Source organism: Lemur catta, chromosome 20, assembly GCF_020740605.2.
Source record: "Lemur catta isolate mLemCat1 chromosome 20, mLemCat1.pri, whole genome shotgun sequence".
NCBI lineage: Eukaryota > Metazoa > Chordata > Mammalia > Primates > Lemuridae > Lemur > Lemur catta.
This window is the reverse complement of record NC_059147.1, coordinates 18,310,081-18,336,388: the sequence shown is the minus strand read 5'-3', so window position 1 is coordinate 18,336,388 and position 26,308 is coordinate 18,310,081. Positions and strand designations below refer to the sequence as shown.

At 49.7% G+C, this 26,308-nt stretch overlaps 1 protein-coding gene across 1 annotated transcript in view; it reads right to left on the bottom strand.

Moving 5' to 3' along the window:
* Positions 1-24,453, bottom strand: part of FA2H (fatty acid 2-hydroxylase) — a 45,863-nt gene extending 21,410 nt beyond the window's left edge. The window contains exon 1 of the mRNA XM_045533950.1: positions 24,111-24,453. Within this exon, the coding sequence (XP_045389906.1) occupies positions 24,111-24,380 (270 nt within the window). The 5' untranslated portion in view covers positions 24,381-24,453. The remainder of the gene's footprint in view (positions 1-24,110) is intronic.
* Between the last annotated feature and the right edge of the window lie 1,855 nt (positions 24,454-26,308).

Below are 26,308 nucleotides of genomic sequence, written 5' to 3'. Positions count from 1 at the left end.
CAAAACAAAGGGAGCGGGGTTATCGTGCATATATTACCACTTAATGTTTTGTGTGTTATACACTTTTCAGACATCCCACAGTGGCAGACACAGATCTGTTTTGGGTACATCCACCTAACCAACCACCGGAAGTGCAAGAGAAGGCATCCACCTCATCACCTCTTAGCACGGGACGCGAAGCACTCGTCTACCCGACTCGCGTCCGTGGTCCTCAGAAAACTCTCCCTACGCTCAGTGCCCTGCCACCAGGTGTCTGGGTATCACTCCTGGTTCTTTGCCTCCAGGGCCGCATGGGCCCCTTCTCTTTCACCTGACAGGCCTGTAAACATTTGGGGACAGCCAATACTCTCACCTCGTCATCTGCTTTTACCCAGGACCCTCTTGGGACACCATGGAGTTTCTAAATATGCCAGCTGTTCCATGTTCCTCCTCCAAGGCAAGGTGTGATGGGACCAGCGCAGAGCCCAGCAGGGCTTGAGCCGGCCTCCCGTGGGGCATCATATTTCCGATCATGGGAACTGAGAAACTGTCGGTCTTTTAGCCACCACATGATGCAGATCATTCACTTAGCCTACGGTCACCTGGACCACTGCTGCTGGCATGGTGTGCAGAGCTGGGATGGCCTAGAAGGTGACCTGGATCTGCAGGCCTGTTCAGCGGAGTGTCACAAAAGATATGTGATGAAGCCTGAGACGCCCAGAGTAGGGAAGAACGGGAGAGCGGTAGGCAGAGCAGAACAGGGAGAGACTGAGAAATGAGGTCATGAAGGGCGGTTTCCAGGGACAGGAAGGTTCTATTGAAAAATTTCAATAGAACCAAAAAAGGTTCTATTGAAAAATATTTATTAATGCAGAAAAATTATGGCATAAAATTTTGTTTAATGAGCATTAATTGCACGTGATTGGTTTCTTGGTTGAAGCTGGTTGATGGGGGCTGTATGATCTATCTGTAACAGGAAGTAGATCAAATGTCCACTATGTACTGGTTCTAAGGTTCTACTTCAAAAACGACAAGAATCTAGTTTTGTAAATGGAAATAGTACTTTTAAGGCTTTTTCATTCCACTGGAACTATTCCGAGTGAAAGGAGGAAAGAGCAGCTGCCAGGAGGGAGGGCGTGGCTGGTGCCCAGAGCGTGGCTCAGCCTGGCATCCCCTGCACGGAGCAGGTCAGGGACTCTCTCGACACTTCCTCTGAATCATGGAGCAGCACAGTGTGAGGGCTGGCAGGGGGTGCCCTGCCTAGGAGGACAAGGAAAAGAGGGACAAAGGGGAGGACAGTGGGCACAGTCTCTTCCCATCCTTTTCCTCCCAGTTCTGCTGCCCCAGAGCCACCAGGGAGCAATGTCATGAGTGATACGCGTCTGACAAATTAGCCCTGCACTGGCCATATAAGCAAGGTGTTTTCTGGGTGGCCTCATCGGGACACACCCATCCCTGGCAGAAGCCCAGGTTCTTATCACAGGATTGGACACACCTCCCACACGGGAGGAGACTCCAAGGAGAGTCAGCACCAATGTCGCGTGGGCGTCACCAGTAGCAGGAACATTCTCCGGGACAGGGATGTGCCCTCCAGGGCATCTTTCACTGACTAATTTTCTCCAGTCTAGTGTAATTCCAGGTCTACAAACCTTCCCCAGGTGCGGCTGAGACAAAGACCCTCCCAAAAGCAGCTCCCACTCCCACTCCCACTCCCACTCTGGGGACTCCAGGAACCGAGCTTTGCCAGGAGTAGCTGCACCTCACGCCACCCTTGCTGATCTGGGCCACATTTTCCGGACTCCCATGGCCCAGTGTTTATTTTATAGTTGAACTGGGCTTACCCTTGAATTCCACAGGCCAACACCGTCCATGAATCAGACGTGTGTAAAGGTCATTCCTGGGAACTCGGGTATAACCCCAACTTTAAACGGCTTTTAAAAAACTTTCTTGGAAACTTCCACGATGCATTATTTAAAGACTCTCCTGATCTTGGAAGCAAGCCAAAGGGAGCTTTAAAAACCAAAAGTATCCCAGAGTGAAGAGTACGTTTGCTTTTTTTCAAGCATTTGGAAATTGTTCTAGGTGACGCCTTTGGGTTGAATGTGTTTCAGTATTTGGTAGAGGAAGTGAATAATTTCGCAGTCAGACTCATAACCGGCCTTCACAGGAACGATCAGGACCTGTGTTGAGGAGTGTGGCTTGACAGGGTGTGTCCAGCCCACCTGTGTCAGGTGACAGCTTTCTCAGGAGGCCAACCTGAGGGGCACAAGACTGTCCTGGGGCAAGAAGTCCTCATCCCGGCCCCCTCCCCACCCTCAGCCTCTCTACCCTGGGAAGGCAGGCAGGAGACACAGCCAGAAGCACGTTTGTGGTCAGGCCCGGGGCGTCTCACTGTCCTTAGACCGCATTTCCCTGTTAGTGTCTCCCAGGCTAGAACATGCACGCCGTGCGGCGGAGACCCTGCTTGTCCTGCTTACCACTTGGTTCCCAGTACCCGGCATTGGCTCGGCACGCAGTACTTCTGGAATGATCCACTAGTGTGCAGGAAGGTAGCAGAAAGGGAGCCACCCAAGGCCTTCCACAGCCTGTGTCTGCTTGGAGAGAGGAGGGCGGCTGCCCCTCCAAGGAGATGGGGTAGGGGGGCCAGGCACCACCCGTTCCGAGCTGAGAGCCATGAATGGGAGATACAGGGTGATGAAGAGGGCATTTCGACCCTCTTAGTGCCTTCTAGCCACAGTCTGAGGCTGCATAGGAGAGAAACCCTTAAGAGAGCTCCAAACCTCGCTTCTCCCAGCACGGAGCCAGTGCGTGTTATTTCCTCTCTGGTCAGCCCAAGCCACCGTGCCCCTCTCGTGGACATGGGCCTGCTGACATCCCTGCCCAGCTCTCTCTCACTGAGGTCGGACCCCAATGTGCACAGCACCCAGGAACTGTCCCCAGCCAGCTTCCCCAACACTTGCCTGTCTCTCAGGGAGGCCACGAGGGTCGCCTGGAGCAGGAGAAGAATCTAGGGCCGGCACCCCGTTCTAGACAATACAGACTCAGCTCTAGACTAAGGGACATAGAGCTAGACCAGGCTCCATTATCGACTTGTGTGTGACCTCAGATCTTCCTCCTGGAACAAGCAGTTGCTTCTCTCCGGCAAGGGCACCCACGCTTCCTGCTCTGTGCTCAGGGGTTAGCACAGTGATACCATCAAGTGAAGCAGGCAGGGTGTGATTCATAACACACACCTATTTTGTTTGCATATTAAACATTTAGGAATAGTCTCACTTCCACAAAGATGCTCAACTCAAATTTTTCTTACAATATGAGCACTGAGAAACAAAAATCAAGCAAAGCCATGAGGCACCCTTTTGCCAGAAGTATTGATACAGAGAAAAAAGAAATGCCACAAGGGCAGTATTGATGCCATTGCCACTGGTCTTGACATCAGGGAGGCCACAGGGAATGGCGTGGACTACAGTGAAATGGAGGGGCCATGCTCTGTCACGAGGCCACATGTCCTATGAGGTCCACATCACGGGAACATGGGGCTCAGTGTTCTTCTGATTTCTAAGAAAAGCTGGGAAACTAGATTTTTATGTGAAATCTCCAGATTTTTAAATTTGACTTGCGTTTAAAACACATGATGTGGGCCAAACTAATGTGTCAGAATATAAACACAGCCCTTGGTGGGACAGTTTGAAACCTCTGGGTGAGCCACGGGCCTCCTTCCTGCTCGGTGGGATGCAGAGAAGGGTGGCAGGGGCAGGCCTGAGCAGGGATTTTGCTCTCCTCACAATCCCCAGAGCAGGGGATTCAGACAGGGAGCCTGGTCTGCACCCACATGGGGTAGGCACACAGGGCCAGCTGTGCCAAGGCCCTGGGTCTGCTGGGTGACAGTCTGGCACCACAGAAACAAGAGCCCCGGCAAGCTCCAAGGAAGGACCACCCTGGGCCTCTTTCTCCCTCCCTCCTGTCTGGGTGGCAAGGAGCAGAAGCGGGTGGTGGGCACTGATGTCTCCTGGTTCTCCTCCCCTCATGTCTGCAAAGGAGACAAAATCTGCAAGGGCAAAGGAATCACAGCAGAGACTAAGGTCATGCACCAAGGATGTCACCTCCAGGGTGTTGCTTCCCAGTGTAGGCGCCTGTCATGGGTTGAACCGTGTTCGCCCCCCTTCCCCAAATTCACGTATTGAGGTCCTAACCCCCAGTGCCTCAGAATGTGGCCTTATCTGGAAACAGGGCTGTTGCAGATGTAATTAGCTAAGATGAGGTCATTAGGGTGGGTACGACTCCGAGGTGACTGATGTCCTTATACAAAGGGGAAACCTGGACACCCACAGGCACGCAGGGAGAACGCGTTGTGAAGATGAAGGCAGAGATAGGTGTGACGCGTCTACGGGGCAAGGACTGCCAGTAAACCACCAGAAGCTCAGGGCAAGGCCCAGAACGGATTGTCCCTTGATGTCCTCAGAAGGAACCAACCCTGCCGATCTTGGACTTGCAGCCTCCAGAACTGCGAGGTGGTATGTTTCTGTGGGCTGAACCACACGGTTGGTGGCCGTCCTTATGGCAGCCCTAGGAAACTAACATTAGGCCTGAACCAGCTTCACCTGGGATGGGACCGGGCCACAGGAGAGGGAATTCAACCAGGAGAGACCCGCCAGCTTGGCACCCAAGGAGACACGGAGCCAGGCGTGGGTGTCTCACCCTAGGCCCAGCCTGCAGCAGAGACCAGGGTCCTGCAGTCTTCACCCCTTCCCCACCCCACCCCTGGGGGCAGGCCATGCAGAGGGCTCTGGGAGGCGGCATCCGAGGACATCCCCGCCCAGCCCACTGTCTCCCCTCTAGCAGCCAGGGCTGTCCTGGTCCTCTTCTTTAGGGCCTGGGCAGTCACTCCCCAGTTCCCCCGCCGTGGAAGTGTTTTGCGCGGGGCGGCACACAAACTGCCTCCCTCTTCTGCACAAACCTTGTTCTACTCCGCACCTCCCCACCCTCACCGCGTGGCAGCGGGGACAGCCGTGCCCCCTCCAGGGCCAGCGCCTTCACCACAGGGCACGTGCGGCGGCGACTCATCGGGACTGAGGCTGGCAGGAGCCATTCCACGGGCAGGAAAACCGAGGCTCAGAGACACCAAATCGCTCATTCACGATCTCTCAAATGCTCCCCGGGAGGGCCCGACAGGAGCCCGCGTCCACTGCTGTCCCTGGGGAGATGCTCCACGCACCTGCTCTCTCTCTCCTGGGGGACTCCCTGGGGGTCCCCAGGCCCCGGCCTGGGCTCCGTCGGAGCCCCCAGCCCCCTCCAGGGCCCAGCCCCTGCCTTCCCCGCAGAGGGTTTGCTTGGAGGGCTCCTGGGGCAGGGAACAGAGAAGAACAACGGAAAGTCTGCGCTCTGCAGCGCAAACAAACAAGTCGCCACAGAGTCGCTGAAAGGCCGCAGTGTGTGGCGGGGGGCCGCGGGGGCGGGGCGCGGCATAAAGGAATGTTGTTCGCGAAAGCGGGGCTGGGCACCGAGGGACGGACAGATGGCTTTTTATCCCACAGCCTGGGTGTCGCCTGAAAACCCTTTTTCTGAAGTGAGATGGTGCCCCGGGCCCTGTGTGCAGCTGCCCCCTCCCCACGGAGGCCCAGGGCGCGGCGGGGCTCCAGGTGCCTCGGTGGCCGGGCTAGCGCTTGGCGGCAGGTGGGAGGGGGCAGGCTGAGAGGAAGAGGATGGTGCTGGGGCGACCCATCTGCACCGAGACTCTTCTTCGGGGAGAAGCCTTTTGCGTGAACAAACCCACCTCCACGGCTAAAGTCCAGGCGGCAGGACCTGCCTGGTGCCCTGCTGGGTCCAGAGGAAGCCAGGCTGGGCAAGGTGAGCTCTGGGCACCCTACTGTGGCCCGAGAAAGCACACCTGACAACCCAGGGAACCCCAAAAGCACACCCATCCCTCCCTCTCATCACTGCAAGGCGACCATCCGGGTACTTGCAGTAGGAAGAAGAAAGGACAAAAGGAAACAGGGAAGGAACTTATGCCTGAGGGCTGACCAACCTCTCCTGGTGTGGGGAAAAGGACAAGAAGACAGTCCTGGCCCCTGGGTCCTTGACTCGGTTCGCCACGGACCCGGCATTGCTTCTACTCAGGAAACCAGCACCCTCTGAGGCCATCCCCAGCAGCCTTGTCACCAGAAGCAGAAGCCAACATAGCTGGGCAGCCCAGAACATCAGAGAGAGGGGCCAATGGTTTGAAAATGCTACATTACAGCTCCCAGGGGCACTCCACAAGTTTTCAGGCCACTAACTTGATTCCGTACCAAATCCTGCTGTGGACAGGGTATGCCCACGTGGACCCTCTCCCCTCTGGCCTCCAACCTGGGATCAGGGCCACGTTTCCAGGAATGCACGGAGCCAAGGAGACATGGCTTTTCCCAGAGTGTCCAGTGTGGGGATGTGGGGAGGCCCCAGGGGAAAACCCTCCTCCTGGGAGCACAGCCTGGGGGCGTGACCCGGCTCGGTCAGGGTAACCACGAGGGCTCCGAGGCACCCCTTCTGGGGAGCTGCGAGCTGTGGTGCTAGGATGGGAGGGACCAGAGCCACAGCTCAAGGCACCTGAGTTCCTCAGAACACATGCCCTGGTGGGCGTGACGAGACCACCAGGCTGCAGGCCCTCAAGTCTCAGCCCTCAAGGCGCCGCAGGCAGGCTCGCAGGATGTGCCATCCACGAGGAAGACACTCCAGGCACCTAAAATATATCATCTCCTCGCTGACCCACGTGTACAATAAAACAGTTTTCACTTGTACCATGTAACTCTCCAATCTGTAAGTATCCTCACCATACTGTTTTTTGCTACTTTTAAAGGAGAAACAAGACCATTGGTTTACAAATAACCTCATATACCACTATTCCAGAAACACTATCGCTAAATTTGTCTTTTGTAATCTAGTAATTTAAGAATGAAAAATAATTGTTGTTCTTGCCAGTGTTTACAAAATGACAAATGATTATATTCAAAAAACAATAGTCACTGAGCTGTTTTGTAAAACAAACAAAAAAAACCCAAACAATAAACAACCTGCCTAATACCTACTATTTCTTTTTACTGAGTCAAATGATCTCCTCCCCTGTGTAGTTGAGGATGTCAGAGAGGTCGGCTGACTTGTCACACGTGGCATGGTTAGTTCTAGAACACAAGTCTGATGGACTAGAGTCTATGTCCTCTTTCCTACTCTCTTTTAATCTGACAACTTCCAAACCCACTGCACATTTCTTAAATGAGTAAAGTCTACATAGCGAGTCCTAGAACTCGTGATGACCAGTGACTCCTGGTGAGCTATAGCCTATATTCCATATTTTATACCTGTCACTATAATAATGCTTCAATCCCAGGGGATGACTTCCTTGAATGACCCCAGGGCAGAGTGTCCTTCTGGGTGAGCAGTGCCTACCTGACACAGCCACAGGTCAGGAGTATCACTGAATACATGTCTAGTGCAGAGAGGGCAAGAAGGAGCCATTTCTGAACCATGCGGGGACACCAGCTTCCTAGAACAGAACCACCAGGTTAGGGGCCATTATCCCAGAGAGAAATGCTTGTGGCTTTGGGACCAACACTGCCCAACGGACTTTCTCCAATGATGGAAATGTTCTGTATCTGTGCTGTCCAACATAGTAGCCACTGGCCTTGCATGTCTGCTGAACGCTGGAAATGTCATGTGTGAATGAGGAACTGAATTTTTTATTTGAATTAATTTAAGTTAGTTAAATTAAATTAACCACATGTGGCTAGTGGCTGCCATATTGGACAGCATAGCTCTGGACTCATATATTCAACTACTATTTGAAATCTCTACTTGGGTGTTTTCCTTGGCATCTCAAACCTAACAAGACCCCAATGAATTAATGTCCTGTCCCAAACCTGGGCCCCCACCCCAGTATTAATCATTTCCATACATCAAACCACCCAGGTGCTTGTGCCAAAACTTCGGCATCATCCTCAACTTCTCCCTCTCTCACTGCTGACGTCTGATCCGTCAGCAAGTTCTAGTGGTTCTGCGTCTAAGACAGTTTCTCCATCCTCATGGTCATCCATTCCAGGCCATCCCCCTCTGTCACCTGGACAGGAGCGATGGCCTCTTTGCTCTCTGCCTGCTTCCACTCCCTACTCCTCTCAATCTGCCCTCTACAAGGCAGCTGGAGCTACCTGATAAAATGTAGACCAACTTTGTCAGTCTTCTGCTTAAAACCCTCTGGTTTTAAGGCTTTTCTCTGTTCTCAGAATCATATCAAAATCCCTGACCATGACTCATGAGCCCTGTCATGCCTCAGGGCCTTTGTACATGCTGTTCCCTCAGCCTGGAATGTTTGTTACTCAGTTCTTACGACAGTTTCTTTTCATCCACCAAATATCAGCTCTTCAGAGAGGCCTTCCCTGACCACCACATTCAGAGGCTACAGTCATTCTGTCACAGTTCCCTGGCCTCAAACATATGATCTAGACTGTTACTCTGCTGTATAATACACACACACACACACACACACACACACACACACAGAGAATAATTTTATTTTGTTGTAGCACTTGCTGCCGCTATAATTATTGTGTCTGTCTCCCTCTGCTGAGGTAAGCGCCATGGGTACTGTGGTTACCTGTCTCTTTGTCCCCTGCACCAAGCACAGTGCCTGGCATGGAGGAGACATCACTATGTTTGTGGCTGCCTAGAGGAAGGAATGCTGGGAAGTGGAGGCAGCCCTGAGAGCCCCTGGGACACCTGGCCTTGTCTATGGAGACTGTGCTTCCCTGCCCAGGATGAGTGTCCCAGATCCAGTGCTGCACCTGTCCAGGTGAAGACAGGACAGGGGTAGGTCAGTGCAGACCCCACAGGTCTTGGCCAGGGGAAAGGGAAAGGGAAAGGGCAGCTCTGAGAGGCCAGAATGTCACCATTCTCCACCCCAGGAGGGTCTAAACACACAGCAACTCAGGGTCTAAAACTATCCGCCCCTTACCACCCAGCAGAAATTGACCCCCTTCTTAGCAGGAGCTGCAGCTGAAGGGAGCTGTGATCGGTGTTTCGGTGTGATCCACGTGTCCTGTTTGAGGATGCTCACGTGATCTCACCATAGGCACCACCACCCTGCAGGGGAGGCAGGGAATAAGGAAGCCACACCTCCGAGGGGTCAAATGACTCGCTCAAAGCCATGAAGTCAGTAAAATGCAGAGCCAGGATGAGGGCACAATCTTTGGGCTTTAGATCCCCGGTTGCCTTCTCTCGTTCAAGGGCAACAGGGTGAGCTGCCCGGTCAACGTCCATGGTGCAACCGCTGTGCGCCAAGTGCCACACTGGGAGCTTGGGGACACTGATTCTTTAACAGCCCCACGAGAACCACCCAGGCTACATCCAGGGTCTCTAATCTCCCCCCTCTACATTTTTCTTCTGCCCTTCACCTTCTGAGGACAGTGAGTGGCAAACTTTATGATGCTCTTGAGTCACAGAGTACTTGTTAAAAATGCAGATTTCTGGGGTCTGCTTTTGGAGGTTTGGAGAATGGCCTGAGAATCTTTTCTTTTTTTCTATCACCTATGCTAATTAATTCTTTAGTCACATGTCATTTTTTCACTCAAGTGGAGCATCAGACTTTCATACATGTTTTCAACACTGGAATCTCTGTTACCATTAACGTCATTTTTCTGAAATATAACAAAGTTCTCCAGTGAGCGTTCATAGTCACTTCCATCCAGGTTCTTTGAGTAGCCGAAGTTGTTTAATGACATTTGTATGAGGAGGAACAGGGTCCCCCTCCATCCCAAATTCATGTCCACCCAGAACTTGTGAATGTGATTTTATTTGGAAATAGGGTCTTTGACGTAATCAAGTCAAGATAGGATCATACTGGATTAGGGTGGCCTCTAACTTTAACATGATTGGTGTCTTCATCAGAGGGAAATTTGGAGACACAGACGCAGAGCCACAGGGAAGAACACCTGGTGACAACGGAGGGAGAGATTGGAGGGCTACATCTGCAAGCCAAAGGACTCCAAGGATGGCAGCTCCACTGGGAGACAGGAGAGAGGCGTGGAACAGACTCTCCGTCAGAGCCTCCAGGACAGTGAGAGAATAAATTTCTGTTGTTCTAGCAGCTCTAGGAGACTAATATATCATCCCCGGAAATGTGATCTTTGCTGCATACAACCATTCATGTGCTGTTATTTTATCTTCCCACTTATTCTTTAAGGACATATCTGTGAGTCATTTCCACTAGCCTGGCCATCCACGCACAAGTGGAACTTGACCTGCAGGCCCTGCCTCCAGCCAACCACAGGCTGTGAACACAGAGCAGGAAGGGTAAGCAGGACCCATGTGAATGCCAACTTCCAAGGGCAAGGCTGCTGCCACCTCCCAATCCCTGCCTTCCCTGGCTGCAATCGCTGACATTCCATGACTGCTTGGACTTGGCAACTGGGCTTGCTGACTGGGGCCTGCCACCTGCATGGGTTTCCCTGAAGCGTTTCCCGACCTGCTCCAGCCACACGAGCTCAGGGCCCAGGACAAGCTGGGTAGCCTCAGCCTCTGAAAGTCAGACTCGACTGTGTACCAAGGCCAGCAGTCTACTCCAGAATGACCCCCACCTCCTGTCCTGCCCTTTGCTTTCTCTACTGGAGGAGAATCTTGGCTGGAATTGGAAGTAAAGGAGGGGAAAAAAATTAATGGCTAAAATCTCATAAAAAAGGAGTGATTTTATTGGTACAGAATAGAGTCCCCAAACAGACCTAAATATATATGTAAATCATTGATACATGTCAAAGGTGGTTTTTCAGTGGGAAGAGAGAGATTCTATAAATCTACTGAGATAACCAGTTAGTCATTTAGAAAAATATAAACCCAAAATAATCTCTATCTTGTTCCTTACATCAAAAAAAATTCCAGGGAAGTGAAACATTTAAACAAAACCAAACAACCAAGCAATAAGAAAAAATATGAAGCATGTAATTATTAGCAGGATACCAAAATATTTTTGTGTTTATGTATAAAATCTTAAAGGAGGGGAAAATCTTATCTTTCTAAGAATGGTAAGACTGATATCTTTTACCATATGGAAAATGTAAAGGGTTTTGTATACAGAAAAATTATTAAACAAGTCAAAAGACAAATGAAAAGTAGAAGATAGCAATACCGATGATGGAAAGTGGGCTAATACCCTTTATGTCTAAGAAATGACTATAACTCAGTAAGATAAAGACCAATTATCAAATGGAAAGGTGGACAGAGGACATGAAAAGGCAGTTTACCACAACATGGAAATAGCTTAAAAGCGTATGAAAGGACATTAACCATGCTTTAAAAAACGAGAAAAAAAAGAAAAATTTTATACAATAAAAAAAGACATTGAACCTTTCTTATACTTCATATTAATAAAAATTTAAACAGGGAGCAACTTTTTTCACCCATTGGCAACGATTAAAAATACTGATAATACGTGGAACTGGTGAGAGTGTGGAGAAACAGGCATTCTTACACATTTTTGGAGGAAGTTCAAATTGGTACAACCATTTTAGAGGACACTTTGGTAATATCCATTAAAATACAAAATGCGTATTATTTTGATGCAGAAATTCCAAATCCAGGACTCTATATTACAAATTGATTTGCACATATGTGCAAAATGATTGTGCAAGGATGCTTATTACAGCATTGATATAATAGGAAAACACATTAATATGGATAGTTGCTAAAAAGAATGAAGTCAACCTATATTGTTGATACGGAAAGAAACATAAAATATGCCATTGGGCGAAAAAGGCAGCAAGTTGCTGAGCAGTCTGTATCATATGATTCCTTTATGTGGCAAATAAAAAGATAATAATGTATGTGTGTGAGTGGATAGAGTATTTCTGTGAAACTACATGAAAAATTGTGAGGGGGAAACAAATTTTTTTGCGCATTCCTTTTTTTTTTTTTTTGAGACAGTCTTACTCTGTTGCCCAGGCTAGAGTGCTGTGGCGTCAGCCTAGCTCACAGCAACCTCAAACTCCTGGGCTCAAGCAATCCTCCTGCCTCAGCCTCCCGAGTAGCTGGGACTACAGGCATGCACCACCATTTCCGGCTAATTTTTTCTATATATATTTTTAGTTGTCCATATAATTTCTTTCTATTTTTAGTAGAGACGGGGTCTCGCTCTTGCTCAGGCTGGTCTCGAACTCCTGACCTCGAACGATCCTCCCGCCTTGGCCTCCCAGAGTGCTAGGATTACAGGCGTGAGCCACCACTCCCGGCCTGCGCATTCCTTTTAACTGTTGAAATTTTTGTCAACAATGCTCATATGTAATTATTATGATAGAAAAAAGGAGGAGAACCTACCTAATTTTAACCAACCATGTGATCCTTCCCTTGCTAAATGTGATACACCTTTGACATCTGTCCTAATGAAATGCCCTCAGTGAGTACTGATTCACGTTAATTAAAATGAGAGTTTTCTGGGACCAAGTTCCTCCCCAGCCCCTTTGGCAGGTACCACGTCCTGCATCTGGAACATTCTGAGGCCTCCCAAAGGCCACAGGATCTTGGCTACAAGCAAGGCTCAAAGCCAGGCAGCTGCCTGCAAACTTGGCTCCCAGTCACACTGGCTGCCTGGCTGTGCACCAAAGTTCATGCCTGTCCTTGGTCTTTTGCCCTGTCACGCCATGCCTCTCTTCCTTGCACCCAGCAGTTTTTCTCCAGAGCCCTGGCATCTAGTCACATCTAGTCTGGGATACTCTTTATCCTCTTTTCCAGGCACAGAGAGGGTATTTAGAAAAGGTGGGGCCAGGAATTAGAAAACTAGGATTCCTTTCCTTTCCTTCTTTCCTTTCCTTCCTTCCTTTTTGAGACAGGGTCTTGCTCTGTTGTCCAGGTTGGAGTGTAGTGGCATCATCATAGTTCACTGTAACCTCGGACTCCTGGGCTCAAGTGATCTTCCTGCCTCAGCCCCGTGAGTAGCCAGGTCTGTCTATAGGCACGTGACACCCTGCCTCACTGTTTTTTTGTTTTTGAGACAAGTTCTTACGCTGTTGCCTGGGGTAGAGTACAGTCAGTGGTATTATCATTGCTGACTGCAACTTCAAACTCCTGGGCTCGAGCGATCTTTCTGCCTCAAGCCTCCTGAGTAGCTGGGACTATAGACTACATCTGGCTAAGTTTTAAAAATTTTTTTATAGACATGGGGGTCTCGCTATGTTGCTCAGGTTGGTCTCGAATGCCTGGCCTCAAGCAATCCTCCCTCCGCAGCCTCCCAAAGTGTTGGGATTACAGGTGTGAGCCACTGTGCCCAGCCTCATTTATTTCTATAAGGGAATTTCTATGTCAGTCTTTAATGTCACTAAATGTACATCCTGCACATGTTATATTCATGACACATGCCTCTTCCTGCCACTCCCCAAGTCAGATCAGCCACCACCATGGGGAAAGCCTGACACTGAGGGCCCTGGGCCTGCCTGACGAGATGGCTACGAGGCGACAAAAGGCCATGGGCTGATTGGCTGAGATCAGCTCTGATCCACTCAGGGGTCAGGTGAACTTACTCTGTGGGTGAGTTCAAGTGTGATGGAGGAGGAAGAGGTCCCTAGTCTTTCTTTCCCCCTTCCTGCTAAAAGTTCTGCTCTTAAATCTGCTTGATGAGCTCAAATGTGTCACATGCATGTACTTCAATGATGTTTCCTAAAAGACGAAAACAAGAGAGGCGTAGATAGAAACAACTTTGAAAATTCCCTCACTTCCCCTTGGAGGGTCACCTCTGCCAGAGCGGCACTCCAGAGGTAGCTGCACTCCTGTGTTGTGTGGCTTAGAGTGTCACCGCCATGCTGGCCGGGAAGGCCACAGGCTACAGTCTGGGAGTGCAGCAAGGGCCCTGGCAGGGGACTGCTCCATCTCACCCAGACAGGACCTGCCTCTTGGAGAAGAGAAGCAGCAGCTACCCTACCTCCTACGTGTCCCCTTTTCCCCCCTCAGAGTCTACCAAAGCACTGGTGAAAATGCGGCACATCGAGACTCCACGGCAAGTTTTTTGGGAAAGAGATGAGGATCTACAAAGTCACCTGGTCCTAAATGGCCCCGCCTGAGACATGCAAGGACAAAGTGGAAAGGAACCTTAGCTTAGCAGCTGCCTTCCAGACCTAGCAACTCCCCTTCCACATGCAATGGAAGAGACAGAATCGTGCATGCCCAACACCTCCACTGCAGCTTAGGTCAGACACGAATGACCTCCAAGCAAATCACACTTACCTCCAGAACACCAGGCCCCTTTGGGAGCATTCTGGGGGGCCACAGATTCAAGATTTCACAGGCCCTACTGCTCCTAAAGGAAGTACTTTTCTGGCCTGGTTCAATTAATTTTAAATTGAAGGCTTCAGGGTACAGCTGTGGCCAACAAGGGTCCTCTAAGTGCGTGTCTCTCCAGATAAACCCCTTTCAAGCCAACACATCACCCCGCCTCACACTTTGACCTCCACCTGCTCACCCTATGGAAGGGCAGCTGCCAGGGGATCCAAGTGTTTGACCCACTGATTAATCAGTAACTGAGTGTGCAGGGAACGAGTCATGTGCAGAGGAGGGCGTGCCTGCTCCCCTCTGGAAATCTCCCCGGACACATTGCCACACGTCACCCCAGAAGGCAGAGGTGGTTTATGAGGTCCAGAAAATAAACAAGTTCAGCCTAAGGATCCTTCTCCTTCAGTCTTTAGAGGGCTGACTTCAGCCCAGTCAGAAGGATCAAAGGGGACCCTAAATTGCCTCTCACCTCTCCTGGCTCCAACAGAAATGCATTTGCTTAATTGGCTGAATCTCATGCTTAAGATTCATCCCTAATGGGCACCTGGAGACCCGTATTCCAGGAGCTCTCTGAGCCACAGCTTCCTACATCTTCCCTGCTTACCTTAAGAGTCAAATGGAAATCTACAGGAAAATACTTCATTGTAAATTGCCGTACACACTTAAAATGTGTTACTTTTACTTCTACAGGGATCATTGTAATCCGTGTTCTTTATCTGAGTCCCCGAAGGTTCAAGTTGCACAGGGCAGCAAAAATCATCTCAACATGCAAATATTCACCAATTGATCACTTACAAATTTAGTCCCTGCTCAAACCCTGACCACTCCTCCCCCGGCCTTGCCCAGCCTATCTAGGCAAAGTGTCCTCTCTCCGATGGAGGTTGCTATCATCTGACGATAAATATACAATGTAACAAACCGGAAAGTGAAATTAAAAAATCAATGCAGGCCGGGTACGGTGGCTCACGCCTGTAATCCTAGCACTCTGGGAGGCCGAGGCAGGTGGATTGTTTGAGCTCTGGAGTTCAAGACCAGCCTGAGCAAGAGCGAGACCCCGTCTCTACTAAAAATAGAAAAGAAATTATACGGACAGCTAAAAACATATATATATATATAGAGAGAGAGAGAGAGAGAGAAAATTAGCTGGGCATGGTGGTACATGACTGTAATCCCAGCTACTCAGGAGGCTGAGGCAGGAGGATTGCTCGAGCTCAGGAGTTTGAGGTTGCTGTGAGCTAGGCTGATGCCACGGCACTCTAGCCCAGGCAACAGAGTGAGACTCTGTCTCAAAAAAAAAAAAAAAAATCAATGCAAAACTATAGAAACTTTCATGAAGTCAATGAAAGCTATAGAGAACTGTTTGACTCACAACTCCACTGCCAAATAAGGGTCTGGAACAGTGAGGCTGGTTAATACCGAAAGGCAGGTAATTAACAAAGGAAAGAGGCCCTTCAAAAGAGATTGACCTGTTTATCAAAGGATCAAGAGAAACCCTTAGCCCTTAAACATCGTTGACAAATGACCGTCTTCGTGAGCATGCTCTGAATGAGTTTACAGAATGCCAGATTGTGCTTCTGTATAATTTTGTCAGAAAAACTACACAATTTGTTCAATTAAAGAATTGGTACACAGTTTGGTTCTTCATTTTGAATACTTTTCGGTTTCTTTTTAAAGATAATTAATGCCCCATCCCCTGGGCCCTGTCTGATAGTCTATGGAATTTTTGTCTTCATTTAAGGTAGATTCACTTTAAGTGAGCTTTTATCCTTTATTCTAGGATTCAAGAACTCTTCAACTTTGGTCTAAGGAATGACTGAAGTTTTTATAGCACCTTCTCTCTAACCAATATAAGTCGTGACCCTTGGTGCTCCAAAAGCCCCTGCCTGGGACAAGGGACAGCAACCACTAAACCAGGGGGGTCTGCTCTCCTCACTGATATGGCGTGATGTGAGACCACAGAAGCTGTGTTTATTCAGCCCAAGGTAGGTTCTCCTTAGTCCTTCACAGCAGCCAGTTGCAAAGTTTAGGCCTTGAACTGACTCAAAAATTGGAGATCTTTCTTTGATCTTTGTGAGTAAATGATTCCCCATTTCATAGACTTTCATTATTACATAAGACTAAGGGCTACTTACGAGCAACTACATGAGTTATTATAGGTTATTAATGTTTGGAATTCATAAACTAAAACCAGACACTCGAGAGATCCCCCAAAACTTGGATTCCACTTTCCCTTAGGAAATCTGAGCATCATGCAATGTTAAGAAACAATGAAAGGGTTCCACCAGACACAGGAGAATGCAGAGAACTAGAATTCCACTGTTCCTTTTAAAGGAGAAATGACAACTAATTCACTTAGGTAAGTATCAGCCAAGTTTGTTGTAGATTGTATGACTCACTCTAAGTATGTAATCGCATGGACTTGCATTGGTGAAATTTCTGGCTGCTTGCTTTCCTTTAACAGGATTTTAAAACAGTTTGTATGTGTCGTAGTTCAAATATGTTCAAGCAAATCCCCCCCACCCCCAGTTTGCTTATCTGGGACTGCTATTTAAATACCTTGCAATGTACTGTCAAGGTAAGAAACCGAAGAATTTGCATAATTATGCTTTGGGGCAATGCTTCAGCATATAAAATCCTGAGTAGGAGGTTCATATCTCTCAGTTATAAGTTTTATGAGTGTTGCTGGCATCAAGTTCATGGTTCTCCAATTTTGCTATTATGATTGAGCTCTTTTCCCATCTGAGAGAAAGAGCAGGTGGGGAGAGTGGTCACTGGTGTCTTCTGCCCACCTCAGACAGGCAGCAGGTGGAGAAGATTGTGAACCACTGTTCTGAGACCACAGGTTGAGAGAAATGTGCATGAAAAGACAGCGGAAAGAATAAACAGGACTGGCCAGGCGCGGTGGCTCACGCCTGTAATCCTAGCACTCTGGGAGGCCAAGGCAGGTGGATCATTTGAGCTCAGGAGTTCAATACCAGCCTAAGCAAGAGCGAGACCCCGTCTCTACTAAAAATAGAAACAAATTATATGGAAAACTAAAAATATATACAGGAAAAATTAGCCGGGCATGGTGACGCATGCCTGTAGTCCCAGCTACTTGGGAGGCTGAGGCAGGAGGATTGCTTGAGCCCAGGAGTTTGAGGTTGTGGTGAGCTAGGCTGATGCCACGACACTGTAGCCTGGGCAACAGAGTGAGACTCTGTCACCAAAAAAAAAAAAAAAAGAATAAACAGGACTGGAAATCCAGCCAACCCCCAGGTCACACCTGTGCGTGTCATGTAGGCACTTAGAGCCACATGGGGACTGGTCACAGCCCTAAGAGCAACGTGGGTCTCGACTGGGAGTTTCTATGATCAACTTCACTTCTCACCCTTGTAGGGGACTCATGAGAGTAGTGAACTGCAGGAGCCTGGTAGGGAGGACGTTCTGCTGACTCTGTCTCTGGGCCAAGGCAGGTGCCCTGGATCCCCCTCCATCCTTCCATCAGTTCCCAACCCTTTAGCTAACAAAGAAGAAAGGAGATTTTTTTTCCATCTTAATTCTTCAACTACCTTGTGTATGCTCATACTTCCTGTGTATGCTAACTTTCCTCTTCCACTACACACATGCCTCAGTTTTCCAAGCAGCTCATTCATTCACTTATCCAAACATTTATTAGTTGATGTTGGCATACACCAGGGTGCTAGTGCAACCCAGACGAGTCAGACGATTCCAGTCCTCAGAGAGTTTACTGTTTAGTAGACAAGATAACAGACAAGATAAGATAATAGAGCAGTGAAAATAAATGAGGAAGACTATTACAGATACTGTAAAATGGTACAGGTAAAATGCTATGAGAGTTTGGGAAAAGGGAAAACAAGATGAGGAGGTTAGGGGAATCTCTGTAGAAGAAAAAGCATTTGAGCTGGACTGAAGGGATACAGCACTGGGGAACCACGGAAGACATAGGAGCATGACCGTAACATAACCAAGTGCTCTTTGGAGAGGTTCAAAGACAACAGGGTAGAGGGGGAGACCTGCCTAGGAGGCTGCTGCAGTAATGAGTGTAACGGGGCTCTGGCTGAAGCCGGGTAGTAGTGGGGGAGATGTTTCAGAAGGAAGACTACAGAGGGTCTGTCCAAGTCACTGGCTCTTCTTTTTCCAGTTACTTCCCACTTTTTCCCTTCAACTCCCTATGAGTTCCCTAGGACAAAGCAGGCAATGGAGACAGTTGCTGTTAAAAGTAAGGAAAACACCGATCATCTCCCAGGCGTACTATTGAGTGAAAGGAGCCATCCAGCAGAATGTACATCCCGTATGAAGTTCAGAGACAGGCAAAGCGATCCCATGGTGATAGAGGTTGGAACAGTGGCCACCTTTGGAATTGCTATAGAAATTAGCAATGAAGACTAAGAAGTCATGACCTGCCCCCCATGTCTATTCCAATGTCTGGAATCTGTGATTCTGTTACCTTCCTGGTCAAAGGGACTTTGCAGATGCGGTTAAGGACTGGAGATGGGGAGATGACCCCAGCTTATCCAGGTAAGTGAAAGAGGGAGGCAGGAGAGTCAGTCACAGAAGGAGATGTGACAATGGGAGCAGAGGGGGGAATGTTGAGATTGCTGTCTGGGCCACGAACCTCTGGAAGCTGGAATAGGCAAGAAAACAGAATCCCCCCAAGCCTCAGAACGAATGCTCCCCGGCTGACTCATTTTTGACTTCGGAACTGTAAGAGAGCAAATGTGTGTTGCTGTAACTTGCCAGGTTTGTGATAATTTGTTATAGTAGCGATAGAAAATCAATTCCGCGGAACACCAAAAGCATATGGTCTCCAGAAGCCAAGTGAAGAAAGAGTATGAAGGACAGGGGTGGGGGGTGGGGAGTGATCAACCACGTTGCTGCCAGGCCTGCGATAGGTGAGATGGGGCCACTGGGCTTAGGGAGGTGAGGGTCCTGGTGACACTGGCAAGGCTGTTTCAGTTCAGAGTGAACGGGGTACTTATTACCTGTCTGTCTAAATAAACGAGGGCTACATATGGACCAATGACCAGTGTGTGTCTTAAGAAAAAAAAATAAGGAAAACAAAGATGCTGGAGGCTGCTGAGGCATCGGTCTAGGTTACTGCCTGAAAATATTTCCAAAGATGATTACTTTCACGTGTTTCTGGGATTCCTGTTTGTTTCTGTTTATTTCGCCCGGAGAATCCTAATTTGGGACGTTCCCCTCCATTCGGGGTTCTGCAGCCCCTTCCTTCCCTGAATTGTGGGGTAACACCAGGGAGCACTCCTGGAGCTTGTGTCTACCCTGCATAGTTGTATGTTTATTTTAAAGTACATGTGAAAACCTGTGCTTTCACTGGCATTATTATCTAGGGTGAGTAAATCATAAACTAAAAAGTGAATTAATTTAAAGATAAATATAACAGTGCAAGTGGAGTGTCAATTCAGGAAAAAATGGTGACAGTGATTCATGGATGATGAAAGTCTGGGAAACACAGTATCTAAGGCCTTAGAAGGAGGTTTAGACCCAAAGTCCTTTCCTTGTCTATTTCTTTCTTTTTCTGAGACAGAGTCTCACTCTGTTGCCCAGGCTAGAGTGCCATGGTGTCATGAAAACTCACTGCAGGCTGGGCGCAGTGGCTCACGCCTGTAATCCTAGCACTCTGGGAGGCCGAGGCAGGAGGATCACTCGAGGTCAGGAGTTCGATACCAGCCTGAGCAAGAGTGAGACTCCGTCTCTACTAAAAATAGAAAGAAATTATCTGGCCAACTAAAAATATATATAGAAAAAATTAGCCGGGCATGGTGGCACATGCCTGTAGTCCCAGCTACTTGGGAGGCTGAGGCAGAAGGATCGCTTGAGCCCAGGAGTCTGAGGTTGTTGTGAGCTAGGCTGATGCCACGGCACTCTAGCCCAGGCAACAGAGTGAGACTCTGTCTCAAAAAAAAAAAAAAAAAGCTCACTGCAGCCTCAAACTCCTGGGCTCAAGCAGTCCTCCTGCCTCAGCCTCCGAGTAGCTGGGACTATAGGCCCATGCCACTACGCTTGGCTAATTTTCTATTTTTTATAGAGACAGGGTCTCACTCTTGCTCAGGCTGGTCTCGAACTCCTGGCCTGAAGCAATCCTCCTGCCTCAGCGTCCCAGAGGGCTAGGATTATAGGTGTGAGCCACTGTGCCCAGCCTGTTTCTTTTTTGAAAAATGCTGGTGGCAGCTCAATACACAGACTTCACACCCTCCCAACATGTGACCGCGACCTGAGGAACACTGCTGCCACCTGAGCTTGGGGTGAGGAACTTGACCCCACCGGTCCCTGAGGACCTTCCCTGCTCAGCCCTGGCTCTTTCACTTGTTCAAGGTGGATAGCTTGGCCTCGCCACATCCAAGGCCATGGCAGACCTTGTCTTATCCCGCCCCCCTGCAGTATGTCAAACTAGTTTGACTCGTTTTGTGTGTGCCTCCGTGTGACTGTGTGTGCAAGTGTGCGCACAGAGGGAGTGTGGCAAAGTGGGGAACAGGGGAAGCAAATGCGGCCAGGCCCCCTCTCTGGGAGAAGACCCAAGATGCTCCCATCTAGGTACTAAGCTAGGAAAGGTCCTTCATTCAGAAATGAGCCCCCAACAGCAGAGCTGGTTCACAGCACCCTCTTCCCTGCAACACCCCTCTTGCCCTTTGCACCGCAGAGGAGCGGCTCTAACATCAAGGTGTCAGCATCCCTGGTCCAGTGGGAGGAGAGAAGGGCAGTAGAGACGGCGGCTTGCAGGTTGCTGGAAGGGCACAGCTAGAGAGAAGAACAGAAATGTCTTGCCTCCATCCAGGCTTCTTGCTGAAAAGATACCACACCCCAGATTTCTCCTTTGACTCCATCTCTCCACTCATTTAAAGACAACTCTAGTGGTCTACTAGTTCCTAGATTAGAAATCTGCAAGCAGAAGCTCACAGGCAATTGGAGTGTTGTGCTACTGTGGCCATGGGTCAAGTTGGAGCCATGGGCTTGCGGGTGGCTTGTTAGTTTTCAGTTTTTCCCACATCCTAAGGTTGGGGCCCAGAAATAAGGACGCCTGCAACGTGGCCACGCCGGGCTCTTAGGGTACCAGGTGAGCATACAGGTTGGAAGCAAAAGTGGACCCAATATTCCCTCCAGGCCCTCCCTGAGGCCAGATAAGGCAAAGCAAAGCGAAGAGCTGGAGGTTAGTGGAGCTGGGAGGTGGGGCAGTCTAGGGCAGAAGTGATTGATACTCAGGATGGTGTTGGCAGAAGCCATGCCCTAAGGCTCCTGTCTGCAGGACACAGTGACAACACGGGGCGGGCCCCACGAGGCACTGTAAGCTTGGCTGTCTCTGCTATTCTGGTCTCAACCTCTTTAATTTCCTGTGTGCAGTTTTTCTTATATCTACGGCCAAACCTTCTGCCCATTCAGCATGACCTGACAGCAAACATCAGCTTCTAAGATTAAACTGGGCTTGCACCACAGAACAATGAGTCCTGGCGCTTTACCTATGAAATCTCCCAAATCACCCCCTCTCTCCCCTTGGTCACAGCCACCGTAGTGCAGGCCACGTGGTAGCCTCCTGCCTGGCCCCTCACATCCACTTGGGCTCCCTCCATTCCTTCTTGGCACTGTGGCCAGGGAACTCTTCCAAAGATGCAAATCGGACCACGGCATGCCCCTGCTCCAATCCCTTCCCTGGCTTCCCGTGGTTCTAAGAATCAAGTCCCAAACCCTGACCACAGCCTATGAGGCCCTGCATGATCCGGCCTCAGCTGGCTCTGGCGTCCTCCTGCTATACCCCTCTCCTGGCCTCCAGCCTCTGGTCACATGGGTTTTACTTCTGCCCCTTGACTGCCAAGCTCTTCTCTTCAGAGCCTTTGCACATGCTGTTGCCTTTGTCTGGAATGTTCTTCCTACCATGACTCACCCATTTGTCAATTGGCCCTCAGCGTAAATGTCACTTTCTTAAAAAAGCCTTCCATGAACTGCTCCAGATCCATAGTCTGCTAGCACTGTGTAATTAAATAATTATCACGTGATTAGTATGTCCCCTCCTCCTCCCATTACCCTGTTAGCTCTGTGAGGATGGGACCAGATTAGTTTGTTCATTGCTGCCTCCCATGCCTCGCACAGTGCTGTCGACCCATAAAGGAACCAAGTAAGTGATTTGATAAATAAATGATTGAAGAACGAGGCAAGATGGCCCAAGGCGGAGCCACTTGGAACAGTGAGTGGTAAATCCTTCCAACCACAGCTCTCAACGCACTTGCTGGGCTCATCTTGAAAGCAAGTGCTAGAAGCGAGGCGTGACTGTTGGTTTACAATAGTCCACTCTCAGCCATGCTTTCATTTTCCGTGCTTTCAGTTACCCATGGTCAACTATGATCCAAAAGTATTAAATGGAAAGTTCCAGAAATAAACAATTCATAAGTTTTAAATCAGTTTCCAACAGCAGCCTAACTCTATGTCACAATGCCTACATCATTCTCCTCACTTCATCCCACCACACAGGCATCTTGTCACCTCACATCATCACAAGAAGAAACGTGGGTACAGTACGATAATATATATTTTGCGAGACGGCTCACATTCACATAACTCTTATTACAGTATATTGTTATTGTTGCTCTATTTTATTATTAGTTATTACTAACCTCTTACGTGCCTAATTTATAAATTAAACTTTATCATGGTATATATGTATAGGAAAAAACATAGTACATATAAGGTTTGGTACTATCTGTGGTTTCAGGCATCCACTGGGGGGGTCTCAGGATATATCTCGCTCAGATGATGGAGAACTACTATATATTTAAGCATGATGGCTTCACTGTCACCAGTCCCACAGCCAGGCCTGGGGGATGCCCAAGAAGTCAGTTCGCTTCTGGCCTGAATCTACCTGGAGCCCTGTGGATAGGGTGTGTCTCTCCTGCCCAGGAGGATTCTTGGGATGGAGCCAGCACTGATTTCGGAGTCAGATACACTTGGCTTTTCCACTAACTAGCTAGCTGACCTTATACACATTTACAGAGCCTCTCTGAACCTCAGATTCCACATCCTAAAATGGGGATAACAAAACCTAGGCCAGGTTCAGCTGAAGGCGTAAATACTGCAAGTCTGTACTGCCCAGAAGACTGTAGCTTAGCACATAGTCTGAGTTACAAGTGTTAATATTTCCTTTTCCTCTGCAAAACGGGATTATGCCTTTCATTTCACTCTTCTGGACTCCCAAGCCAGCGAGTAGGACAGATACAAAGGGAGGCCTGAGGGGTTGGAGGACACACGGTCCACCCACAACACTGCCTGGACCTCTCCACACACCCAGGGGAGCCCCGGTGCAAGACCGGGGCGCGGCACCAGGAAGTCCAAGCCCGCTGGGAAGAGCTACTGATTGAAGCAGCAGTGGGGTGGGGTGGGGGGAAGAGGACAGGTGAGCCTGGGAAGGGGAAGACAGGTGAGCCTATCCAAACAGAAACGGAGCGCAATTGCGAGAGGGAAAGGCTGATGAGGGAAGAGGAAGGAACGTCTGGGCGTGGGGGGCGGGGGGGGGGAGTCTTGGGGACAGAAACCAGAATCCGAGTTGTCAGGGGGCAAGGGCTAAGAAGGAGCAAGGTGGAAGGAAGGGAAACTCGGGAGGTGGGAGAATTAGCGGATGGAGGCGGGTCAGGGCTAACGCTGGAGAGGAAGAGCAAGGTCCTGGTGGGAGGAAGGGGGACAGTGAGTGATCTGTTACCTGGCGAGAAGAGAGGGGAAGCGGAGGGAGGGAAGGGCAGAGGCTGGCACCTTGGGTCCTCCTAGAGAGCAGGTGAACGGGGCTCGCCCGGCCCGGAAAGGAGAGTTGGGGGAGGGGGGGCGGGAGTGGGTGGGGTGTGACCCCAGCCCGCTCGCTGTACCTGCGGGTCCCCTTGCAGCTCGCCCACGTAGTACTCCTCCAGCCAGCGGCGCGCGTTGGCCGAGTGCCTGTGCAGTGGCCCGTCCAGGTCGGCGCTAATGTCCTGGCCGGCCCTCGCCCGCAGCAGCTGCTCGCCCCCCGGGTGATACCGCACGAAGCTGGTGAGGTCGTAGAGGCGGGTCCCGCGGCGGACCCAGCACGCGCCGGCCGCCAGGCGCCGCTGGACCTCGGAGGGCGAGAAGGAGGCGGCAGGGGGCGGAGCGGGGGCCATGGCTGGAGACTGGAGCTCGCGGCTCGGAGCCCGGGCGACTGCTGGGTGGCCTCACCCAGGCGCCTCTAACAGCCCGGGAGCCCGGGCGCCGCTATAGGCCCGCCGCCACCGCACCTGCTCATTTGCATGCCGCGCTCCCATTGGCCGCCCAGCGGGACGCGGCCCCGGCCCGGACGGGCCCCCTCCCCATTGGCCGGCAGGAAGCCCCGGAGGGTGGGCCGGGGCTCCGCGAGCTGCCCGCCAGGTGGCCCTGGGCAGGTACAGCGCGCGCCGGCCAGGTGTGTCCCGTCGCAGGAGGAGGACGGGCGGATGCGGACGGAACAAGTCTTCCTCTCGTGGGTGGCTGTCTGGACGGACACCCCCGGTGGCCCGATCGCCACTGCAATAACTCTTCTGCTGCCAAAGGAGAAAGTGGTAGTATTGGATCCTCCCGCTAAGAGAAGGAGAGGCAGCGCGGAGAACTGGGGTAAAGACAGTGAGCCACTCGTCTGGGGCGCAGAATTTAAGGCGGCACCCCAAAACTCAATAATCACAATATATCATATTTTAAAAAGTATATTGTTGCACAATGAGAATGTACTTAATGCCACCGTCCTGTACACTTAAAAATGGTTGAAATGTTAAATTTATATTACGTATATTTTTGCCACAATAGCAAATATATATCATAATGAATTTTTTAAAGTCATATTGGCAAATCGACGGGGGTAGGGTGGGGTCTGGCCACTTGTCTTTGTAAATAAATGGTTTTTTTTTTTTTTGTCAACTGATTTTTTTAAACGTTTTTTAATTATTATGGGTACGTAACAGTTGTATATCTTTCTGGGGTACATGTGATGTTTTGATACAGGCATACAATGTGAATTAATCAAATAAGGGTAATTGGGGTACCATCACCTCAGGCATGTGAATAAAGTTTTATTGCAACAAACACCAGGCTTAGTAAAGCATGGTGGTGAAAATGCAGGATTGGCTCCTCTTTTTGTTTAAGGTTTTGATAATTTTATTCATCATGGATTTTTGCATCAATTTTGAATTCTTAAAATACTGCATTAAAATATTATTTATCTTGATTACTGAATTTTTTGATGTGCTCTTAAATTTTGCACCCAGGATCAATGCCTCACTCCCTCACTCTAGTCCTGACTCATAGGGGAGGACCGGAAGGGAGAGCAGAGGACGCTGTCTCCATTAGAGAAGGGGACCTAGGGACCTAGAGGAGTAAAGCCTGCTGGGTAGAAAGGAGGACTGAGTGTATTCATCACAGTTTTGTTCACACCAGGGAAAAACTGCACACAGCTTTCCTTGCCCAGAGATTTGTGTGTGGGGAGTCCCCTTTGAATTCATGATTTGTAATCAAATGCTCCTGGTGCTGAGGCTGTCCCATCCAAATGGCCTTTGTCTCTCTCAGGGAAGACGGTTTCAGGGTCACTTTTGCTTATGCCCTTTGGGGACCAGGCATCTGTACTGGGCCAGTGCTGTGTGGGAAGCCAGGCCCAGACACCTCAGGGGCCACCCCAACAATAAAAGTGCTCAAGGTCAAGATACCTGCCCCTCCCCTCTCTTCTTTCCAAACCTCTCCTGAGTTACCCTCAGAGAGTAGGCAGGAGTTCTGCTGAGTCTATGGGTCCATGGAACAGCTGTCCATCAGGCACGAAGGCCTCATGTCTCTAGAATTTCGCAGTCATCCTCACCACACTTCCACACCTACTCTGTTCCACATACCTTACATGTGCCAAAGGAGCCACACACACTCACAGGTGTACTCAGGTACTTCCTGCTGACAATATCTGTGGGACACCCCCATTTGGTTTTGTCACCATTGCCTTCAACTCCCATTGTCTGAAGCTGAGCAATTTAGCCATCTATTCAGAATTGTAACATCCACATTTTTTGCCCTAGTATTCTACTTCTAGAAATTTGATCTT